The sequence below is a fragment of the Euwallacea similis genome, chromosome 23, assembly GCF_039881205.1.
Source record: "Euwallacea similis isolate ESF13 chromosome 23, ESF131.1, whole genome shotgun sequence".
Taxonomy (NCBI): Eukaryota; Metazoa; Arthropoda; class Insecta; order Coleoptera; family Curculionidae; genus Euwallacea; species Euwallacea similis.
The window spans coordinates 2357944-2374922 of NC_089631.1; the positions used below are offsets into that span (position 1 = coordinate 2357944).

The following is a 16979-nucleotide window of genomic DNA, read 5'->3' on the forward strand; positions in this document are numbered from 1 at the left end:
TAGAGAAAAGAATAATTGTTCCGAGAATATCAGGGGGCATGCAAGAGGAAATGCTCTTAGGCGGTTGAAATTTAATATTATTAGGGGAAGGTTGTGTTAGGAAATTAGATTGAAATGAGGGTTTTTCAATTTATGAGATTTTATCGGATTCGAGGCTAAAAGTGCAGTTACTTTACCGAGAAATCGTCGCGGTAATGTTGCTGGAAGATGGACGTTTGCGTAGTTTTGCACAGGAAACTAAGGGCGCATTCGGAGGTTTTTTAAATAAATCTAGCAGCAATTTCTATTGGATTTTTTATAATAAAAAATGCAAAATAACATTTTACACTTTCATTCAATAATAATTAGATAATTACACGTTAATTAATTACATTTCTGTATTGTACAAAATTAACCTAAAAATAACAATAATTTAAGGAAAAGTAAAACATTAACAGACATCTTAAAGAACTAAAATTATTATAGTAAAAAACAAAAATATATATTTTTTTAATCAAATTCCATAATTTACTACAATATTTACAGTACCAAACATGCATCCTCCAACAGGAAAGAATATAATCAAACGAGCTTGTAACGAAGTGCTTTAAGATCAATTTGATTGAAAATTACATTTTTTTCTGTCGAGATCAGACCATTTCCGCTTTTTCTTTCCTTACACAAAGAAAAATTTTATCTCTTTACGGAAAGGAACATCTTTCTCTCCTTACAGAATGAAAAATTTTTATCTCCTTACAGAAAAAAACAACTTTCTCTCCTTACAGAAACAGAGAACTACATCAATTATTAACGTTAATTTGATTTATTTTAAAGTAAGCTGGTAAATTTCGAATTTAAACGAACTTTATTGAAAGAAATTAAAAGAATGAATATTTACAATTCCGTCAACGTAACTTACATTCACCCGAATTTTTGAAGGTGCAATCAAACACATGCACCATCTCAAGGTATCGAAATAACTTTCGTTGAGATTTTTGCAACTGGATCAGTTGATCGAGATTTACACTCAGTTCATTCTTTTCCTACTCAAAACAGCACCAAAACCCAACCCTTCCCTCACACCCTCCTTACCCCTTCAACTCTGACTGTGAGACCCATTGATCCCTCCGTTCAATCCTTGCAAATACTTTTCGTATTGCAGCAGCGGTCCCTGATTGAGGTTGAGCCAATTCTGCCTCTTCTGAATCTCGAAGTGTTTTAAAAGCATCGCTTGTTGTAATGCCGCAAATTGATTAGTTGCAAGAATGGAAGGGTTAAAATTCGCAGTCAACTGAGCCAGATTCTGAATGTTGTACTTTTCCAAAATTTCATTTGGGCTTAGAGCTGAAGAGGAAGTTGGAGATGTGGAGTTGACTAGGGGAGGCGAGGACTTTAGGGGTTTAGGGGGCAGTCTGGTTGTAGGTGATGGTGAATACATGTGTTTGACTAAAGGGGAGGATTTAGGTGAGTGTTTGGGTGATGGGGTCTTTGGGCTGGAATTAGGAACTTCTGGAAGTTTCGGGGAGCCCAAACTGGGCGATGGCACTTTGAAGTCGCCTTTCGAAGGCTTCAGTTCATTGAGAGGAGACACTGAAGATGGAACTGAGTCTGCTTTCACTGGAGAAATAATCCCGTTGGATTTCATGGTTTTAGAAGGACTTTGCTGGCCTACAGAAACAGTATAATTCATCCCTAAACTAGTAGAATGCAAACTTGCCACAGTCTGAGGCACCAACTTCTGTAAGCTTTGGACTTTCGGGCTTCTTGGATTGGGCAAGCGCGGTATGGCCACTTTAGGAGTTGGAGACGCATCTCTATTGTCTTGGTCCTGCTTCAGCTTAGTCTTCTTAAACAACTGTGAAGCAATTTCCAGAATGTTCCTTTTGTTCGTTGATGGAACGTTTGAGTCTGGCGACTCTGTCTTCTCCGGTGGCTTTCTCAGAGATTCTTCAAAGATTCTTTGAAAGGTCTGCGGGGATCTTGGGGACAACTTTGCGGAGGTTAAAGCTTTGCTCAGCTCGGGTACTGGGGACGGTTGGATTTGAGCTTTCGGGGAAATGTTGGTCTTCACGGGGATTTGAAATTGAGGCTTGGGCCCTACTATCTGCGATACCGTGGTGGACATGGGGATTTTTTCAGTCAGACTTCGGGCTATTTCGGAAAGATCTTCGTCCACTTGTTGCTCGCTGTCGTTATCACAGAATTTGCTTAAATCTAGCTTCGGTTTTGAGGCTTCACCCTCTTCTGGAAGTTTCAGAATTTCTATATAGTTTTTTACTGGAGGGACTATTTGAGGCGTCACCGAATCTTTTTCTGAACCCTCTTTGATTGTGATTGATAATGAGGAGGGTATCTTGCAGGCGCTTATTAGAGACTGAAGCCCGCTGTCCTGTTTTGTGAGAGGGGGAGAGGGCAATGGTTTCTCATACAGTATTATTTTAACCTTTTTGGTCTCAGTTTTAGGAACTTTAGCCTTTTCGTTTTTTAAAGGGCTGGGATTCTTGCGCTTTCCTACAGGTTTAGAAATTATCATTTGCTTTTTTGATTGCTCCTCAACTTTATCTTCGCTCTTTTTTACTTTTTCAATACAAGCCGTAGCCTTTGGCAAAAGCTTTATGTAATTAAAAAACTTCAATTTTTCATCTTCAACCTCTTCCTTTATGTTCAATTTCGTTTCTGTTTGGGCCAAAGACGTTGACAGTTCCCTTTTTGGAGAAACACTCTTTTTCTTCAGATTTTTCTTGTTTATGACAAGCCGAGGAATAGTCACTGGACTCTTGGAGATTTTCTTGGGACTCTTCATCTTCGAGCCTTTCTTTATGGTCTGCTTAATTATATGGTGACCTATGGGCGTTCCATCTTTATTGGAAACTGGCTCGATTTTCGTGATAATTTCCACGTTCTCGCTGCGATTTAGAGTTATGCTGGTATAGCTCTTAGTAATGGGTTTTGAGAACATTTGTTGAGGTTTTGAGGTTGGGATTTTATCTAGGAACTCTTTGGATAATTTCAGTACGAGTTTGGGCTCTACTTGATGCTCGGTTTTGATGGTTAATTCAGGTTTGACAGTTAAGTCTTGGAGATTTTCCTCTCGTTTGATAACTCCACCATCTTCGTCAGTGTTAATTTCCTTGCATTTTTCTTCTTTCACTGCAGTTTTGGTGTCTAGAGGTTCTTCTGCTGCATCTGGAGATGCCAAAGCACTATCCTCTTTAACTCTATTAACTTTCTCATTGTTTTCTTCATCATCAGCTTCAGATTTAATATTTTTAGAAGGTTTCAGATCGAAAGTTGGAATTTCCGGTTCGCTAGCAACTTTCTGACTGAACTTACCCACAGATCTTCGGGCGGACTTTTTGTCATCTTTTTCCCGTCTTATGCGCTCGCTTTTGCATTTGCGGAAGTGTCGGGGAATAAATTGAGGGATGTTATTAAGAGGAGTATCATCAGGGCTTCGCGCCTTATTCTTGTCAATGATTCGGAAGAAGAATTTCATTAATTCGTTCTGAAATAATTATTAAAAATGTGAGAACTGCAGCTGTGATGTTGAGGTGAAGTGACTTACCCGCTGCCAAGAATAGATGTACGCGATATCTATGAGAGTGTAATGGTCAGGTAATGGAACTCGTTTATACAAAACATCGATCTGGAACAATAAATTCTGGTTGAGGTAAAAATATTCAGGATCGGAAGATGTGGAACAAAATTTGTGAACGAAGATTAATGTATGAAAAATTAGCGCATGGCAAATCCGTAAAAGAATTGAATTTTGAAGTAGAAATGTTATTTGCGCTGGCGCATAAACATTTTATCAAAAAAATTAGACCAATTTCGGTGAAATGCCGGCAACTGCTGGGTACGCTCCTTTCTTTTATATCTTTGGAATGGTGATTAGAAAGTATTCATACATTTGACATTAAGAATTAAAAAAAGAACAAATTATGTACGCATGCGCGTATTTTACACTCTCGGATGGTGGAGTAAGGTGCGCTTTGCACACGTTAATTCACGCAACGATGATACTGTCCTACCCTGAATCTGCGCAAAAAACACGTCATGATACTCACGAAAAACTGATTGGTGTCCACGTTGTACTTGTTTCTGACAAATTTCTTGAGCACCTCGACCCGACACATGCCCGGGCAGAGCAGGTACCTCTTCATCTGGGAATCTGGGCTCTCGTCGATGGTACCGTTATTCTTTAAGGTCTCGGGGTCGGTCGCGATTCCAGGTATTCGAATCGCGCCAGGGGTGGAGTCGTCACTGTAACAAAGAGATTTTTCTTATTGCAAAGGTTTGTTTGGTCAAAGATTTTTTTAAGGAGAAAATGTTGCGTGATTTATCAGGATATCGGTAGGCCAAAGCACCGCTAGAAGCGTCGACATGTCCAATAAATCAGAGCTGAGAACGGGCAGGCAGAAAACGAGCGTCGCGCCAGCGGAACGTTCAGAAATAACTCCCAGATTGTTATCTTGGCAAGTGGCCCTCCCGACATGAGAAATAATAAAAACGATTCATTCATAATTCAAGCGAAAGGATTTTTCGACCTTTCGGTATGTTATTTCGGGGGCTTTTTGTTATTTCTCTATGTTTTGGTTTCATTAAATCTTCCCTGCGATTCCGCAAAATCTAACATTCAAACGTGATCTTATAATATTCCTGGACATGTCCCAATATCAATTAAAAGCCTGTATCGAAGGCCCCACACCTGACAGTCGGGCCGAGATTAACCCGATGACGGATGAGGTCGTTGTTGGCCCCATTCTGAGACCGACTTTACGGCCTAAGCCCGCGGAAACGAGTGGGAGGGCGAATTAGTTCTCTGGCAATTTGGGGCAATGAAACTGCACACAAGAGAATATATCGAATGCAGAGTGTAATCGATACACGGCACATGGTTATAAAACCATGTCCACTCTATCAAGATCAATGCGAGGGATGCGATAAAAATGGAAAATGGCCTGCGATATTGGATATTACGAGCTTGGTTATCGTCCAGGGATGTTTTGAGTTTTTTCGATTCCTTTAAGGGCTTGTAAGAATTACCCACGCAAAGGCTCGTGTCAAGTTTTTTTCGGAAATGGAGCTGAATATTGGAAGGGTGATTTATTTATTGAAAAGTCGACAGAAAGGGGCGCCCTTTATTGATTTTAGCCCTCAAGAGTTTTCATTGGTTTGGAAGCTTGTCCGTCAACTGTTTTAGAGGAATGTTAACGTTTGTATAAGAAAGAGGTATTCACTCTAAACAACTTTCCCGTATAGAGCTTAAAGCAAAGGTGAAAAATACCCTTAAAAATAAGTTACATATTTGCCGCCAATGAAGACGCTTAAAGAAGTCTGTTGGAAGACTGCACCTTTGGAATCCCAACTTTTGTGAATTCGAACTAAATAAGTCCTGGAAAACTTTGAAATATCACTTATGACTCACGAGTTAAATTACATCAAATTTTCGTACAAAGTGTCCTTTAAAATACAATACAATACAATACAAAAAAACAATAAAATGATCTGAAATCCTAAAATGTTTGTGCTACTCCCAAGCAGACCCCGTGAAAACCTTTTCCTGTCCCTTTTCCTGCAATGAATCAGCTAATTCATAGTTGTCTAAAAAAAATGCAAAATATTGCACACTTTTTGCAAACCCGCAGCTCCTACTCAATCTTTCTCATGACAGTTGCTGATGGTATTTTCATATCGATTTGATTCTCTACTTATCCCTTCGAAATCTGAAGTTAAAAAACTTGGGAAAATAAGAATTATAATAACTGAATTTCAAAGAATCGAGTATCAGGGGATGTAACAAGGTTTTATGGAATGACCTACAACGACAAACTGGCGAAGTAATGAGCCTAAGCGCGCAGTAAAGCGTTGCTTTTTAGTGGAAAGTAATGCTCAGGAATTTCCAAAAAATAATAATAAAAAGTAAAAAACTGTGCATTAATTGAACTATTAACTCAATAAAACCAAATGGTGCAGCCTACCAGTAGCAACAATAATTCGGTCGCGAACGCTACGCAAGTAACGTTGTTGCCTTCGCGTCTAACGCATCCGGTTTGACTTTACAGCGTGTCTAGCGCACAGTGGGTTGTTAGATTAAACAGGGTGGGACTTGTGTATGTCTGGGCGTGTCTAAGCAGCTAGTTAAACACGTGGACGTTATGAAATCACTCAGATTCAGATGCAAAGTCTTTTTGAATGAGTGAGAGAGAATGGTAAGCGAGTCCCTAGTATCAAGATAATGTGAACCAGAAAGATATATTGAATCATGTGATAAGTAAAGTTACAATTTTTCAGAATAAAAACGTCTAAATGTCTAATTGATTCATTAGTCAAAATTGCTCAGCACACGTCGAACGACACGCGTGTTGTACAATTGTTCTGAAATCATTTTAATTTTTCATGTATTAAATCATTGTCTCACAAAACAGAAAAATATTCATGTAGTTTATCGAGGAAACAGAGGACTTGCTGCGATGTAATGAATAAGAGACAGAAGCAATTTTTCACTGAGTTTATAACCGAAGAAAATTGCTATCGAAGATACCTGGATATGGCTTCAGTATTAAAAAAAAAATTAATTTAAATACTCGTTGTGTGACTTTTTGCTCTCCATTTTCCCTTCACTTGGCAATAAAACTCAATACAAAAATGATATAATAAGAACATAAATAATATGAAAACCATTGGCTTTTTTCCCGGAAAGCAAGCGCAATAAAAACAAGTTTATGGACATATTTCACGTCATGCAGGAGGTAAATCGAAAAATCAAATTCGTATTTACCCTTTTAAAGCAATAGAAGCGAGGGCAAATCGCTTATCGCATTAAATATTACTTGCCCACTTTAAACTAAATGTTAGTTATTGCAGAGTCGAGTATAAAGCAGTTGGAATATTTCCTTTTGCCTGCGTGTAAAGATTTTTAAAATATTCATTTACGGCTTAAATTCAATGTAAACCAAAACGACTCCATCAATTTAATCGACGATGCGGTTCATTAAAATTATCAAAACATTCGTTTTCAGCCCCCAATCATTCAGGTACAAAACAGACACTCTCAGAGCCAGATAAGAATCATCTTTCAAGCTTTGAATAAACAATACAAAAGACTGCGTTCGCTCTTTACGATTTTAATGAGGACCGATTTATGTAAATTCCTGCGCCTACCGGGTGGATTGGTATAATACAGAATACCAACATGTGGCCCTGAACTATCTTCAGATTTGAAAATCATCACTTATCTCAAATCTCGCATGCATAAACAGCCCGACCAGTTTTGAAATTAAGATTTTAGGCAAACTAGTTTAAACTGTATAGACGGAATTTAACATACATAAGTATATACTCTCTTCTCTGTCTGGAAGAATCCTCGATTCATTAAAACCAATTTACATGAGGTGTCTCTTTCCGTCTCTTTCGCACCAAAGCCCTCTAGAGAGAAAGGGGGTGGAAACGGCACGGGCTGATTTGTAATCGGGTCAATAAGGGAGCGCGCACTGAAGCGGGGGAGGGACGTGCGGCTCAAATACGGGGGTGAATTTTAATATGTAATGAAAGGTTGCATATTTTTAAATAGGTCAGTGGAGAGTTTCCATCGAGAATTGCCGATATTGGGGAAGTCCCTTATTGCAGTTGGAAGAAAAGAATAAAATAATCTCAAATCATTTCAGGATTTAGGAATCAAGTTTTTTTTCAATTCAGTGGGAACCCATGGATTACACTATTTAGATTAAGGTTTACCGGTATTGAGCAAGGCTACAAACAGAGGAATATCAAATACGAATCACTTCTGTATGTTCGCGATTCTGCATCGTCATGCAGAGATGCTCAATTGTACTCAAAAGTTCAGGATTAGTACTTCAACCTTTTCTCTATGAAGATCAAAAAAGAAGCAGAATTTTACAGCTTTGTAATTAATGTTTTAGCGTTAAAATAAAAGTAAAGAATAAGGCTACAATTCCTTTGACGCACATAACATTTTTCAAAGATTTGCAATATTCCACTTGTTTTTCGTCCCTCTGTATTTCAATCCACATAGCTTAAAATTCGAATAATATTATACGGATATAATAACGAAGACATTTATGATATTTTTTAAATCCCGGGATATTTGGGAGTAGCACAATGCCTGGAATCCTGGAAGCAATGGCTTCGAGATTCCGGGATTGCATTCCCTACAGCACGGCAACAGTTGGAAGTTCTTCTTTATTGGCTTAATTTAACCATCAGTGATAATTTTAATAGCAAACTCTCCTTATAGCAATATAAACAAAATGAAAGAGCCCCACACATACACTAAACTCGAATACCGCACACGTCGTTGCCGGGTTGACAAAACAGAAAACTGCGGGGTCCTGTGATGTTGAAACAGACCAATTAGCGCTCCATACACGAGAGTACACCGTTCCGATTGAATTAAATGGGGACGTATCAATATTGCTTTTATCGATGAAAACAATTATTGCCCTTTAATACGGAAAACAGTATAAATTGGGGATTCAACGAACATAAAGTTCGCATGTGCGTGCCAGCGATTCGAGTAAACATCGCCGTTAATGAATAATGTAACTGCCGTGATTATTTGTATGGCGTGAGGTTATGTTTGCTCTGGTTATTCAGTCTCAGAGGGGCCTACAACTAAAAACTCCCTGTTAATTTCGAATTTTTTTTGCCTCATCGAGGAATGAAGGGACAATCTTAAATAATTCTTTCCTTCTTCTTTTCACTCATTTAAAAGCTTACTCTTCACCATGGTTCATTTTCAGGTGGTACGATTATTTCTCAATAAATTTCTATCGTGGATCAATCTAAGAGTGGAGGCGTTGATACAACTACGAATTCTCCAATATTGAATAACTTTTAGCGCAAATTAGCTGACTCCTAATATTCAGGTGCTACGCTAATAAATTTCTGCAAGGTGACACTGTCGAGTCTCCTATTTCTAAACAAATTTGTACCAAATATGAGTGACAGACAATCCAGGGGGCACGAGACGTCAAATTTAACCGCTATCAATCATACCGCCCAGAAGCGATTACCCGAGATTTCTCAACCGTACGGTCTAATTAGTCGGTCAAAACCAATAACGTAGCATACAATGGCGGTTTTCCACCAAAATGGTCCCATTTTTCGAGCGAAAAGCCACCACATATTAGTGCTCCTACTTGCACATGTAACACCATAATGACGTCATTTCCTTGCCGCCATGTATTAGTACGTTTGTAATATTAGAAATGTCGCATACATCCACGCAATCAGCGCATGTAAGACATGGAACGTCACGACATCATTTCCTTCGATTTCGCTGCCATAGATTAGTGCCTCGCATATACCTTATGTTATACTTTCCCTCTACAGGAACTACCAATTTTTTGCCATCAAAATATATTCCCCTTCAATTCCAAATTTCTCCTTAAAGCAAAATTGAGTATTTTCTCGCTTTCTTCGGATCTACGTGTAATTACTGAACTTCTTAAATTCCGCATTATATTCGTTTCGATTCTTATCCACAATATCTAACTCTCTTTGAAATCGAGACTTTGTAAACTCTTTTACTAATAAATTGTCCTGCATTGGTTGTATAAAGTCTGGGGGCCTGTGCACCGCTCCGAGCCGGCAGCACATGTCAATAACACGCCCTCAGTTTCCGGCCCTTTCGCCGGTCCTGGTTCGGGGAAAGTACACATAATATCGTGTTATCGGTACGCCATCTGCGCCCTTTGTGTCTTTTCGCGTCGGTAATGAGCCAAGGGCTCCGACCACAATGCTAGAAATTATTTTTAATTAGGCGATAGATGACACGTATCAAGATAAGGATCTTGACGTGTCGATCACGAGTTACAAATTGTTTTTGTGACTTTTGGTGTAATGGTTTAGTCGGTCGGTAACCCTTAGCGTTACAATAGCTACAAATGTAAGTTTTTCTCCGCCCTGAAATTAAATATAGAGGGTACTCGTGAAGGATTCAATATCGCACGAGACGGGCCCTTAATCATGCATCGGGCGTCAAAAGCTAATACAGCGCAATTAAAATTAATAGCGGTTAAATTGTAGCGCATAATAAAACCAGTCGCGGACTCGTAGCGAATCAACACGCTAGCCCTGCGGTCAAAAAAAGAGACGGCAAATCCAGTTGGGGCAAGCGAGACGGAACCAGTTCGCTTCGTTAGGTGAGCAGTAATTGCTTTTGATTGTTCCTCGTTTTTGCAGAATCTGAGTCAGCTTTTTGGCTATGAATTTGATCTGCGAATAAACCGTCTAAACACTGACAATAACGAAACAATCTTCAATTTCGAGGAAGACGCATTAAAAGTTAATGAACGCTGACAATAATTGCGACAATAAATCGCAATCCCATTAGTGAGCGCGGGCTCGAAACGAGTCTTAGATAATTAAAAAATAATTCTGTTTTTTTACGTAAAGGCCCTTGGAAACGTGCCTCGACCTCTGATGAGGCCAACCGTGAAACTCGAAACAGCTGTTTCTGTTTTCGTATTATTTGCCTTGCTCCGTCTTCGTCTTCCTCGATTCCTATCGAGTCGATTTCGACTCGAGAGGGTGGGGTCGATCCTGCGTTCTGTGCATGCACTATTTCGTAGTGAAGCCCTTTCTTAGAACACAGCATGTATGTATTTGAATATAGAAATCTCGTCAACTGCATGTCCTGAATTTAAAATCAGTTATTGCTGGGAGGGGAATACAGCAATATTCTATATACAGGGTATTCAACCATCTATATACAGGGTGTCCGTTTTTCGACTGCAACATGAGGAACTTAAATCCTGATCACCGAGATCTCAGTAACCATAAAAGATATCAAATCGGGTTAATTTAGAATTTAAGAATGTCTTTAGAAAATTTGAAAAAATCCGATGTCTTTCGAAGGTATTCGAAAAAACTGAAATTTTAAAAAAAGGTTTTTATTTTTTCCCAGTTTAACGTGGTGGTGTCATATTTGAAATCTGACACTTCGATTTTCGGCAATCGCCCTGAACTTTAGTTTTTTAGAGGCGCCATCAGAATTTTCACATTATGAAAATCAGCTTCTCCCTGATTACTATGATGTATTGCACGTTAAGGTTCAGCCTTAACGTAGGTTGGTCAAACTTTCGTTTCAATGCTTTTCTTATTTTGGTCCTTAAAGTTGCGATGATCTTTCTTCCCAGCTTATTAATCTCGACGAGTACAGATTTATAAATGAGGTTTTTGTAGTTTAATCCAATGGGAAAAAATTTGGTGAACTTGCCGGCCAACGTATGTCTCCATTGTTTGAAATGACTCAACCATAAAATACTTTATCGTATTTTTTATGATTACCAGTATCCTCATGGTTGAGGACCGAAAAAAAAGTGTTAAACTTTAACACCTTGTATCTACTATGTCGAAGAGCAAAAAACTATGTCCATTAATATTTTCGAACTCCAGTCACTTTCCAGAGAGAATGCGCAACTTTACATCATTTCAGCCCTGCGCATCCTTTGCCATTTTCCAGATCTTCTTTCCAGATCAAATTGAACACACCCTGACATACATATTCGAAAATCTAATAGAAATTATAGGTAAAATACGACATTTTCATCCGTTCTTCCCTATCGGCAAAATACAGTGATATGTACTCAGCATTGGCAAAACCGTTTTGTCCACACACCGCATCGTCGTCAAGAGGGTGGCGTCGTCGTCACCGCTCTCCCTCAAAATCTCCCCTCCGCTATTTCACTGAAACGCTCATTAGGTCGGGTTTACATAATAATTGGATTCGTTTTCGCAATGACACGTGCATTTTACGACCGAACGAGAAAGGTACCATATCATAACAACCATCCAGGAAATCAAAGCAAGAACGAAATAATAATTGGCCTGTTATCAAAACCTTCGAAACTGGTCACATTGTCTCGGGACGACCAAGGTCGCGAACAAAGACGGCCATACATACATTCGATAAAGTAAGAAACAGGCGTCTTGGGCTGCGATAAACGGCTTCCGTGCGTGTGTTTGGCCTCTTGATAAATGCCAATAACGACGGCGAACTACGAGCTACTTGTTGGCTCCGACTCGTTTCGAATCTTTCTATAGTCCGAGAGCCGAAAATTCGTCAACAAGACGCTCGGTTTGTAAAAAGTCCTACAAGTCTAAGAAAGCTTGCCATTGAAAGGCGGATTCAAAGACGACAGTACGTAAGTCGATTAACTCTGCATAACCAGAGGTGGCAAAAGTGAATTATTATTACACCTGAGGCTTGCGCAGAATGGGGTTATGAGTCTTCGGTGCGTGTTCTCGGACTATACAAACGACTGCACCAAAATGATTCGCCAGCGAATCGTGTGACGTAATTTTGCACAGTTCCGTGCACATTCACAGCGGTAACAGATTATCCTCTCGTTTCAGATGATGGTGTTGACGACCTTTCTCGTTTAGCGAAATCCGGCGAGTCGCATTTGAGGCTTGATACTCTTAGATGATTTTTTTTGATATTACGAAAAAAATGCCTAAAATGAATCGTTTAGTGTGCTTCAATAGCTTTTACCTCAAGTCGTGACTGAGTCAATCTTCAACGCAACTTCTCATTCAACAAACCGACTCAATCAAAGGAAGCTTGGACTGTTCATGAAAACAATCCTTGGAGAATTTACAAGTGTCCGAAGGGCAAATAGAAATCAGTGCAATCGAGCGTGTTCGGAAGTACCGGAGCCAATCGCTAGGGGCTTTGTTTGGGGCGATTTGCGCGGACATTAACTAACTGTCCCATGCGTTTCCAAAAATTATAAAGAAACTAGATTTTTAGCACTTAATTCTCATTGTTTTTGTTCAGTTTAGACTGATTTTTTGTCTCTTTCAATTTCCTCTTGCGGAATTTCTTCATAACCTCAATATGTGTAAGTAACATTAGTAAATTTTTCCAAAGGATATATGTTACCTCTTTTTCAAATCCCGTTCGATACCATCCTGATTTTTGAAAAATGTACACTCTGAATTCCAGATTTATTAGAAGAATCCAGACGTTTCAAGGTTGGCAATTACAAAAGGAAGATAGATAGAAGAAAATTGAAGATTTCGAAGCTAACGAGATACATTTAATTCTTAGACACATTAAAATTTTCCAGAGGAATGCCCTTGCCTGTGAAATTTGCTTAAGTTTTTGACCGAAAAATGTTTTTATGGGTAATTTTTGTTACACTTATTTCTCTAGTTAATGCATTGAAGTTATGGATGTTTTTCTTCTTCACAGATACAATTCGAACTACCTGAAGCTCCTACTACTTTTAACCTCCCCTCAAGAACTACTTCTATTTCTATTAAGTTTTGGCAACTTCAGCTCAATTTTTTTTATTGTAGATTATGTAATTCTTTTTTGCTTGTTGTGCGAATTCGCCGACAACAAAATCTTAAATTCAAAAATGTACATTGATTTCTGCGACATGGCCTCTGAATGCCACGTGAATCTATAACACGTGCTAATACAACAAGCACAAAAAATCCGTCATATCGTTGCACTGAGTGCATATTGGTGTAGGCGTTCGAATACGTCATGAGACTAGACATTTTTTGCTCTTAGAAAAAATTAAACCATAAAAGGCACAAGTGATACGCCACTGAACAACAAGCTCTCGACCCCTCATTTCGTCGAAAGAACACTTCAACAGACGCAATAAGTCCCCAGTGCTGAAATTATTATGATGTTTAATTTAGGATTCGGTCTAATGATGGATGAAGCCCGTTTGGAAACGTGTGTTTGTGTCTCTTTGGTATTTCAAAGCTTCAGCAAACGTTAACTTTAATAATTTGAGGTTTTGTGTAACTGTTCCTGATGACTAACAAAAGCAGACTAATTCTCGTCAAAATCGAACTCAACAGAAGCTGACAACTTCCTGACCCTTGATAAAGGGCTTAGAGCCCTCTTCTCTAGCCGTGCGGATTTTCCCATTTTCCTGGTTTATTATTTACGAACTTCTTTCCAATTGCAGATCTAAATCCCTGAAACAGTGCGTTTCCTATCTTTTCTTCAATTCCACTTTTCCAAGTTTTCCCAGATGCGTTGTCCGACTGGCATTTTTGTGCTTGGAAGAGAGTGAGAAAATATAAAGAGAGAGAAAGAGAGGCAAAACTGGGGGAACTTCGTGTATAATGATTGTGTTGCGCCTGAGAATATTACGGGAATAAGCACGGTTGGAAGTGTTTTCGAGGAAATTATTATTGCGCTTTTTGAAGTCCGGTTTTTAAATGTTTTTTTTTTTGTGAAAAATAGTGTTTTTTACTTGCTGACAAGAAAACCTTCCGAAAAAAAATCGAACAAGAGGGCGTTTGTTCACGTCTCACAAATTTTAACCCTGATAATATATTCATGGCTTACGGATGTATTGAAGGCCCCGAGGCGAACCAAGCCGTCTGTCAAGGCGTGAAAATGCTCCAGCTAAAAGGAAATTCGGGACCTTTCTCATTAGAGGGGAAAGAAGCGGCATCCTGTTATTTTTTCTTAAAGAAGCGATTTTTATTTTAATCTCATGTTTTGTCTAAGTCTGAGCGCACAGATGCGTTTTATACCCGCAGATTTGAGTTACTGTGTCAATAACAAGAGCCCTTCGTCACTGACCTCGCCCCTCGCATTCCGCTCCCCTCTCCCAAGAGTGTCTATAAAGCACGGCCCTTCAACGGACCATAAAAAGGGCGCCAAATCTTTACGATAAGAGGAATTTGTTCGGGGACATTTATTATTTGCTACTTACAACCTGACTATTAGATTTATGTGCAAACGTATTTTTGGTTTTACCCGGTAATTGTTTGTTAATTTAAAAACGCCGAAGCCTCACACAACTGGCACGGCAAAATCGTAAAATAAACGAGCGTCTGCATTCCGGGAACTAATTGTACCTGCCATGAACTTCTCGCTGTACTTTTAGATGTTTATGTTAGGCTTTAGAATAAATTTCACATTTTTCTGAGGAATTATTTACGCCTTTTTGTCGATAACCTACTTAGGCGCTATATGCACACCAAAAGCAATAGAAGTATTTGCCATTTCACTAGACGAACGACACACCCAACCAAAGGCACACATGCGGTCGACTCAAATCACTGTTGATTATGGCAAAAATAATGCGAAATTGGGGCGCATTCCGCATCGATTTCACATCATTTTTAATTCATAAAACTGTGGGGATACAATATTAATACAGAGCCGGTAATTAGAATAATGGCTCGTCGAATGTAGACATATGGGCCAAACACATGAAGAGGGGCGGGGCCGGATAAAGAGCTCGGTTTGGGTGCCTAAACCATAGGGTTTCAGTTAGCTGGACGATTATTTATTTATGCCTTTAATAATACAGGTCTGAGAGCAAAAAATTGCATGCAATATTTTCAGTAGGAATTATGTTTTATTGTCCGTTTTGGGGTGCTCAATAAGTGTATAGTTTTCCTTCGTTTCAAACAATTTTCTTGCCAAAATAATAGAGACGATTCGAAGAAGTCACTAAATAATATGTCATGTTAGTAATATGACAACTCTGAACTCAGTTACCTAATACAAACCGGGGCACCTTTAGATTTACCTGAAAAAGCAGGTCTATAGTATTCGCATAGAACGAGCATTATCCCTTCACGAAAATCGCGTCACTCTATTCGCTGGCGACGCAAACATCTTCATCGTGGATGACAGCCTTCATTATATGTTCGTCCAATAATACACCATTCTAATTTGTTCATGAAAAAATTATATGTGTTTTTTTCGATTATGCCATGAATATCGCTGTGGCAGTAGATGTGTTACTCTTTCGTTTTGTGAGATAAATAACTATCGTTCTCGTTATTCAAGACAAGATATTTTTTACGAATCAAAGGCAATTGTATTTTTGTATGATCTTTGTATCTTCAAACATTCGTATTCTGGTTGCTCCCGACAACAGAAAGTCATTAAAAAATGCTTATTTGGAACTCGCCTAAATCTGAAATTAAGAGATTAATTAAGCTTTTTTCGTAGAAAATTATGTTTGAAAAACTTGACTTTCTAGTGATGTCTACAGAATATTTCAAATTCGATTCTCACCATTAGAATTTCGGAAACTAGACGAGATACGATTTTAAATAGGGGCAAAATTACGTAATTTAGAGCTTGATTAAATGGTATTTTCAAAATTTGAACTTCCCAAGTACTTCCAAAGATATCCGAAAAAACTAAAAATTTGACATTTCGTTTTTATTTATTTTTAGCGTTATTTAACGAGGAAGTCCAAAACCGCAATCACATTTTCATTGTCAGTTTTTCTTTAAAATTATGGATGAATATTTAGCTCATTTTCGTGCTTTTTAAAAACCTAAGATGAAGTATGGAAGCAGAATGAAAGAAGATACTACAAATAACTTATTGGCAAAGGTAAAACTAAATTTCATATTAAAAAAGGTAGCATGTTCTTGCTTTTTTTAGATATGTGTGCGAACCATTCACAATCAACTTATCAAGTTTCATCAGATATGGATGTCCTCATAGTAGCGTGTGAAGGGCATTTAAAGAAAATAGTTTAAAATATTATAAAATACACATTTCTCATAAATTACCTCTAGATGATCCTCAAAAGAATAAAATTTTGCAACTGGCTTTCAAATAGGGATGATTTTCCACATTTTTTAAAAACTATTATTTGGACTGACAAAAGTATTTTTTCAAACTGTGGTATGTTCAATAAAAATAATGAACACATTTGGAGTGAAAATAGTCTTAGACGCTTTCGGGAAGTTAAGCTCCTAGTTCGTTTTCGTTTAAATGTATGGGCTGGAATTTGTAACGATCAAATTACTCGGACCATATTTTTTTAACGGGACTTTAAACGATGAAACATATTTTCAGTTATTGATCACCTAATTTGAAGAACATCTCGAGGAGTTGCCCCTTGCCAATTAAAACAGATACTGATTTCAGCATGATGCGGCCCTTCCACATAATACTGGAGCCATTTGTGACTATTTAAATAAAAATTTCCACATATATGGATAGGAAATTCTGGGCCAGTAAG

The 16979-nt window shown here is 38.4% G+C and overlaps 1 protein-coding gene across 1 annotated transcript in view; it reads right to left on the reverse strand.

Annotated features, from left to right (window-relative positions):
* Positions 1-766: 766 nt before the first annotated feature.
* The window catches only part of LOC136416415 (polycomb group protein Psc-like), a 49889-nt gene continuing 33676 nt past the window's right edge, over positions 767-16979 (reverse strand). Inside the window, exons 5-7 of the mRNA XM_066401572.1 lie at positions 4047-4242; positions 3545-3625; positions 767-3484 (exon numbers count right to left, since the gene is read on the reverse strand). Of these exons, the coding sequence (XP_066257669.1) occupies positions 1076-3484; positions 3545-3625; positions 4047-4242 (2686 nt within the window). The 3' untranslated portion in view covers positions 767-1075. The remainder of the gene's footprint in view (positions 3485-3544; positions 3626-4046; positions 4243-16979) is intronic.